This window comes from Pleurodeles waltl, chromosome 7 (genome assembly GCF_031143425.1).
Source record: "Pleurodeles waltl isolate 20211129_DDA chromosome 7, aPleWal1.hap1.20221129, whole genome shotgun sequence".
Taxonomy (NCBI): Eukaryota; Metazoa; Chordata; class Amphibia; order Caudata; family Salamandridae; genus Pleurodeles; species Pleurodeles waltl.
Genome location: NC_090446.1, coordinates 1,551,468,709 through 1,551,476,139, shown reverse-complemented (window position 1 = coordinate 1,551,476,139; position 7,431 = coordinate 1,551,468,709). Strand labels below are relative to the sequence as shown.

At 52.8% G+C, this 7,431-nt stretch overlaps 1 protein-coding gene across 1 annotated transcript in view; it reads right to left on the bottom strand.

The window, feature by feature from the left end:
* Positions 1–262: 262 nt before the first annotated feature.
* The window catches only part of APOC2 (apolipoprotein C2), an 80,139-nt gene continuing 72,970 nt past the window's right edge, over positions 263–7,431 (bottom strand). The window contains exons 3-4 of the mRNA XM_069201466.1: positions 7,202–7,355; positions 263–468 (exon numbers count right to left, since the gene is read on the bottom strand). Of these exons, the coding sequence (XP_069057567.1) occupies positions 384–468; positions 7,202–7,355 (239 nt within the window). The 3' untranslated portion in view covers positions 263–383. The remainder of the gene's footprint in view (positions 469–7,201; positions 7,356–7,431) is intronic.

Below are 7,431 nucleotides of genomic sequence, written 5' to 3'. Positions count from 1 at the left end.
TGTCAGCGAACGCTCTCAATACTACAGTGAGTGTCAGCGAGGCCTCTCTCGCCAGTGATGCTTTACATAAAGTGTCAGCGAACGCTCTCAATACTACAGTGACTGTCAGCGAGACCTCTCTCGCCAGTGATGCTTTACATAAAGTGTCAGCGAACGCTCTCAATACTACAGTGAGTGTCAGCGAGGCCTCTCTCGCCAGTGATACTCCAGTGCAGCCCCCCAACTGCCCGTGAACCTCCATTAACACACACACACAGGCACATTTGATGAAAGAAGGCTCTTTATTTGTTCGAAGGTCAGAGGGCTGAGTAACTTGTGGACATCTCTAAAGCAGGTGAATGGGGCGGTGCTGGGTGGCGCCCCGGCTGGCAGCTGCCGACCCACTACCCCTGCCACATGTGGTAAATCTGGTCGGACAGGATGTTGGTGTAGGTCCCCACAGCACTGCTTCCTTTATTGTAAAGCTCCCTGTGTGGAAAAAAGGGGGGATGTTATGTAGATGCACCGCTCAACAAGAACACAGCCCCCCAAAAGGCAAGCATTGCCCGTTTGTGACACCTTGAAATTCACCAACACAAACACAGCTTAAGAGGAGGTGTTGTGGTGTGCGGAGCAGTGCGGACCTTGGGTACACGACCTGCTCCATGCACCTGCCATGCTCAAATGCTGCTCTGCCTCTCTTCTCCCTGTAAATCATGACCCAAGGACAATCAATAGGTTCAGCCATTTTTAGGTTGCGGCCTGCCACACAGTGCAGCTGTCAGGTTTGCAGAGTTAATCCCGGGCACATCCATGAAGCTGACCTAGGAATGCTTTCCGCTCGTTGATTACAATTAGCTTTGTGGTTTGTAACACACATTTTCTTGCTTTTCATTTGCTGGCTAGGTGCCTAATTTAGAGTTTGGCGGATGGGTTACTCCATCACAAACATAACGGATATCCCGTCCGACGCATTACCAGTTCCATAGGATAGAATGGAATCGTAATATGGCAGACAGGATATCCATCACATTTGTGTACCCCACTCCACCAAACTCTAAATGAGGCCCTTTATTTCTTTTAGATAGTCCAGCTTGAGTTTGTACCTTTCTTGCCCAAACCTTATCTACATTATCCTTCGGAGCGCCCCTCTCTGTAAACAGGCCTGTAAATCTTGTTCTTATCGCATCACAATTGCTGTGCATTCAAAGACTGAGGTCACACACCAGGCGCGGTCTTCCAAGGGCGCTTGTTTACTTTTCTTTCTCTAACTTCAAAATGAGAGGATTTATGTGACAATCATGCTGGATATTAGGGTAGGAAGGAGATCTGTTCTAGTTCATAACAGCACTTAAGTGAACTGTGTAAGTATCTTAGAATATATCAGAATTAGTAAAACAAAAGTAGCACATTTTTTGTTTCTGAAGTGTGTTGGAAACAAGTATTTTAATATGAACAAAGATTTCCACACGTTTTCTTCTGTGCACTGTACAGTTTTATTAGTAAAACTGTTTGTCTGTGCAATTTCAATTGAAAATGTGTTGTCTGTAATAGCGGTGCACTACAACACCATGCATACTTCACTGTACCCCACTGCACTCTACTCTGCACTGCTCTACACCACTGCACTCTACTGTGCACACTCTACACCACTGTACTCTGCAACACTCCTCTTTACATCACTCCACACCCCTGCACTCTACACCCCTGCACTCTACACCACTGCATCCTATGCCCCGCTACTCTATGCCACTCTACTGTACACCACTCCACTGTACACCACTGCACTCTACAGCACTGTATCCTATGCCACTCCTCTCTGCACCACTCCACTGTACACCACTACACTCCGCAACACTGCTATCCTATGCCACTCGACTCTGTGCCACTCACTCTGCACCACTCCACTGTACACCACTGTACTCTAGGGCACTGCATCCTATGCCACTCTACTCTGTGCCACTCCTCTCTGCACCACTCCACTACAGGTTTCTCCTGCAAGTTTGAGGCTGCAGAGGTGACTTAGAGAATATTCCCATCCACACTTACTTGGACAATTCCTACATTCGGGCCCCTCATCCCAGGAATTTTACGCTGCTTTCCTTTTAAGCCAAGCACAAGTTCAAGCTAATAGATCCATCCCTAAAAAAATGTGCTCCTGCCTGCAGCATCTCGTCCAGTTAGCAACCTTGACGAAAACGTACGTAACTCTCTAGCGTGAGAGAAGCCCCCCATTTTGTGTGTTTTAATTAAAAACAACAGCCAATAGGAACAAAGTGTCCCCATCTCCCAGTCATGGCCGGGTTACGCAGAAAGAAAAGTGGGTTCGCCCTCAATCATTTGTTCGAATATCATTGTGGGAGAGCTAAGCCGCAGGGCTCTGGCTTCCGGCCAGGCTGAGGCAAGTGGGTGGCCCATGTACGTGCCAGATGTTGTATTGTGACAGCTTAAACTAACCTTCTCCATTTTGAACCTCATGGTCATTTATGTACCTTTGTGAAATTTCACTTGAATTTTGTTGTTAATATGCCATTAATGTTATCAGTAAGGTAAGGCCGATAGCTCTGACTCAAGCAAGTGTGAGACCAATTGCATTGTAAATGCTTGTTTCCTCCAGTGGCCTTGCTAAGGTAGCTTGACACATGTGCTCCTTACCAGTCAAAGACAGACACTGGTTGGGTGCACTGGAGCCTTCACACCCTAGGGCCTCGGTGCCACTGCACCTGCTGTTCAAAAAACTATCTTTCAGAGGTTGAGACCTCTCTAGAAATACCCAGTGTTGCCTTCTGGGTTCGGTCATAGGTCATGGGTCATGGGTCATGGGTCTTTACAACGTGAAGACTGAGCCTGAGGGTTGTGAGGCTCACCACCTGTGATCTTCGGCAGACCCGTGAGAGTGAGTGTCTCCCCAGGTATCCCCTGCATCCTTATTCCATTTAGCGGGGGCAGAGAATACAATGTGTGAAGGTCAGACTGACCTTCGACTTGGAAGCCTTTTTTGAGGAGACTGAACTCCTTTCCTACAACACAATGTTTTAAAAAGTTTTCCCCTCGCCAAGGTAACCAGAATCTGGAATAATGCGAGGCGCGACCGCGAGGACATGGGCAGCCAGGGCGTCTCCCGAGCCAAGACCGCTTCTTTCTACTGGAATTACATATAATGAAGAGAAACCAGCCTTCTTCACCCATTGGACTGTTGTGGTGTCATTCACGCTTTTTCCCTCCCACTACAGCATGGGTCAGCCCACTTCAGCCATTGGCTGCCTTCACTGCGAGTGCCGCATTCTTCCCTATCACATGGAAACATACGCACACGAAGTAGTTCGCTCGAGTACCAGGTGCTCCCAGTATAGAGTGCTTTTTCACACCAAAAATATTTTCACATTTAACCAATGTTTCTTCACATTGGTGGGGTTTCACCAGCTCCCCCAACAATAATGTTTAAAAAACCATGAGAAATCAAAACAAGCATTGACAAAGCCAAAAGGCATGCTGCCCCTCAGCCAGGAATAGTTCTCACTAAAACCCTTTAATATTTCAGCTAAACATACCTTGCACCACTCAAACCTTGGATTTCTATTTTGGTTGTTTGACACTATGGGGCTGATTGAAGAAAAGGGGCACTTCACCCAGTCCCTGCACCCCTTAGCACCCCCTAACGCCCCCATGTGTGCGCGCATCTAAGACATGCCGCACCATGGCGCAGGATAGGAGGCAAGAGCATCAGAATTCCTGATGCCACTGATGTACTCTGCAAGGGTAGCGCCAAAATGTTGGCGCTACTCCTGCCGAGTACGTAGGGGCCCAATGTGTTCAATTGTGTGACCCATTTTAACGTCTTCTCAGAGCAGGCATTAAAAGTGATGAAGAAAATGGTGCATGAAAATCCCCTAGATTTCCTTGCGCCATTTTTTCAGCCCCCCTAATGGGGGAACGCCCCCCTTGCATACATGATGTCCGGCGCAGGCATAAGGTGGTACAAGGGTTTACAAGGTGGGGCAATGCAGGGATTGTGCCACTTTGTAAATATAGCGCGTCTAAAAAGCCACTTTAGCGCCGCCTCAGAGTAAGGTGGCGTCAGGGCCTCTTAAATCCGACCCTAACTTTCTTACAGCCACATAACAGATCACAGAGCAGCTTTGTAATGGAAACCCGAGGGTGCTTTATTGTATAACTCGGGAAATGAGAAGGTGAAATAGTTTGTTATTGTGTAAGTTGGGTAAACTGTGAGATGGGGGCAGAGGTTGGGGGGCTGGAAGAGCTGGGACAGTGGAGACTGAGAGGTCTGAAGAAGATAAGACAGTGGAGAGTGCGCTGTCTGAAAAAGATAGGACAGTGGAGAGTGAGAGGTCTAATGGAGACGGGACAGTGGAGAGTCAGGGGTCTGGAAGAGACAGGACAGTGGAGAGGGAGAGGTCTGAAGAAACAGGACAGTGGAGGGTGAGAGGTCTGGAAGAGCTAGGACAGTGGAAAGTGAGAGGTTTGAAAGAGAAAGGACAGTGGAGAGTGAGAGATCTGGAAAAGACCGGACAGTGGAGAGACTGAGAGGTCTGAAAGAGCCAGGACAGTGGAGAGTGAAAGGTTTGGAAGAGCTGGGACAGTGGAGAGTGAGAGGACTGGAAGAGCCAATACAGTGGAGAGTGAGAGGTCTGAAAGAGCCGGGACATTGGAGAGAGAGAGAGGGGTTTGAAACTGTCATGACAGTGAAGAGTGAGAGGTCTGGAAGAGCCAGGACAGTGGAGAGTGAGAGGCCAGGAAGATCCAGGACAGAGGAAAGTGCGAGGCCAGGAAGTGCCAGGACGGTGGAGAGTGAGATGTCTGGAAGAGCCAGGACAGTGGAGAGTGAGAGGCCAGAAAGATCGAGGACAGTGGAAAGTGCGAGGCCAGGAAGTGCCAGGACAGTGGAGAGTGAGAAGTCTAGAAGAGCCAGGACGGTGGAGAGTGAGATGTTTAGGAGAGCCAGGACAGTGGAGAGTGAGAGGTCTGGAAGAGCCAGGACAGTGGAGAGTGAGATGATAGGAAGAGCCTGGACAGTGGAGAGTGAGAGGTCTGGAAGAGCCAGGACAGTGGAGAGTGTGAGGTCTGGAAGAGCCAGGACAGTGAGCGGTCTGAATGAGAGAGGACAATGGAGATTGGCAAGTCTGAAGGAGACAGGATAGTGGAGAGCCAGGACAGCAGTAGGACAGCAGAGGGGTAGAGTCAGGACAGCAGAGGGTCATGTGAGGGGTAGAGCCAGGGCAGTGAAGAGCCAGGACAGCAGTGGCCAGGAGAGGGGTAGAGCCAAGACAGCAGTGGGTCAGGGCAGCGGAGAGCCAGGACAGCAGTGGGTCAGGGCAGTGGAGAGCCAGGACAGCAGTGGGTCAGGACAGTGAAGAGCTAGGACAGCAGTGGGTCAGGGCAGTGGAGAGCCAGGACAGCAGTGGGTCAGGACAGTGAAGAGCTAGGACAGCAGTGGGTCAGGGCAGTGGAGAGTCAGGCCACAGTGGGTCAGGGCAGTGAAGAGCCAGGACAGCAGTGGGATAGTAGAGGTGTAGAGTCTGGACAGCAGTGGGTCAGGGCAGTGGAGAGCCAGGACAGCAGTGGGTAAGGAGAGGGCTAGAGGCAGGACAGCAGTGGGTCAGGGCAGTGGAGAGCCAGGACAGCAGTGGGTCAGGACAGTGAAGAGCCAGGACAGCAGTGGGTAAGGAGAGGTGTAGAGCCAGGACAGCAGTGGGTCAGGGCAGTGGAGAGCCAGGACAGCGGTGGGTCGGGAGAGGTGTAGAGGCAGGACAGCAGTGGGTCAGGGCAGTGGAGAGCCAGGACAGCGGTGGGTCGGGAGAGGTGTAGAGCCAGGACAGCAGTGGGTCAGGGCAGTGGAGAGCTAGGACAGCAGTGGGTCAGGGCAGTGGAGAGCCAGGACAGCAGTGGGTCAGGGCAGTGGAGAGCCAGGACAGCAGTGGGTCAGGGCAGTGGAGAGCCAGGACAGCAGTGGTTCGGGAGAGGGGTCGAGCCAGGACAGCAGTGGGTCAGGTTGATGGACAGAGCCAGGACACCAGTAGGACAGTAGAGGTGTAGAGTCACAGCAGCAGGATCATGTGAGGGGTAGAGCCAGGGCAGTGAAGAGCTAGGACAGCAGTGGGTCATTTGAGAGGTAGAGCCAGGACAGTGAAGAGCTAGGACAGCAGAGGGTCAGAAGAGGGGTAGAGCCAGGACAGCAGTGGGTCAGGGCAGTGGAGAGCCAGGACAGCAGTGGGTCAGGGCAGTGAAGAGCCAGGACAGCAGTGGGTCAGGAGAGGGGTGAGCCAGGACAACAGTGGGTCAGGGCAGTGGAGAGCCAGGACAGCAGTGGTTCAGGGCAGTGGAGAGCCAGGACAGCAGTAGGATAGTAGAGGGGTTGAGCCAGGACAACAGTGGGTCAGGGCAGTGGAGAGCCAGGACAGCAGTGGGATAGTAGAGGGGTAGAGTCAGGACAGCAGTGGGTCAGGAGAGGGGTTGAGCCAGGACAGCAGTGGGTCAGGTGAGGGATAGAGCCAGGGAGTGAAGAGCTAGGACAGCAGTGGGCCAGGGCAGTGGAGAGCCAGGACAGCAGTGGGTCAGGGCAGTGGAAAGCCAGGACAGCAGTGGGTCAGGGCAGTGGAGAGCCAGGACAGCGGTGGGTCGGGAGAGGTGTAGAGCCAGGAAAGCAGTGGGTCAGGGCAGTGGAGAGCCAGGACAGCAGTGGGTCAGGGCAGTGGAGAGCCAGGACAGCAGTGGGTCAGGTGAGGGACAGAGCCAGGACAGCAGTGGGTCAGGGCAGTGGAGAGCCAGGTCAGCAGTGGGTCATGTGAGGGGTAGAACCAGGGCAGTGGAGAGCCAGGACAGCAGTGGGTCAGGAGAGGGGTTGAGCCAGGACAGCAGTGGGTCAGGAGAGGGGTTGAGCCAGTACAGCAGTGGGTCAGGGCAGTGGAGAGCCAGGACAGCAGTGGGTCAGGGCAGTGGAGAGCCAGGTCAGCAGTGGGTCATGTGAGAGGTAGAAGCAGGACAGTGGAGAGCCAGGACAGCAGTGGGTGAGGAGAGGGATTGAGCCAGGACAGCAGTGGGTCAGGTTAGTGGAGAGCCAGGACAGCAGTGGGTCAGGAGAGGGGTAGAGGCAGGACAGCAGTGGGTCAGGGCAGTGGAGAGCCAGGACATCAGTGGGCAGGGCAGTGGAGAGCCAGGACAGCAGTGGGTCAGGATGAGGGACAGAGCCAGGGTTTGTACTCACATCAGTTGTTGCTCCACGCTGGCCTCTTTGACCTTGTCCAGCAGACCCTGGGCCCCGGAGCTGATGGTTTCCCAAGAGGAGGCCAGCAGGCCCTGCACCTGCTCCAGGTACCCCACCGGCTCCTCCCTCTTCTGGATGCGGTAACTCTCTGTCCCTGGAAAGAGAGAGGAGGAAATGGGGGAGTGAGTAATATACACAAGAGGAAGGCGCTGGGGAGAGAGGAAAGAGGA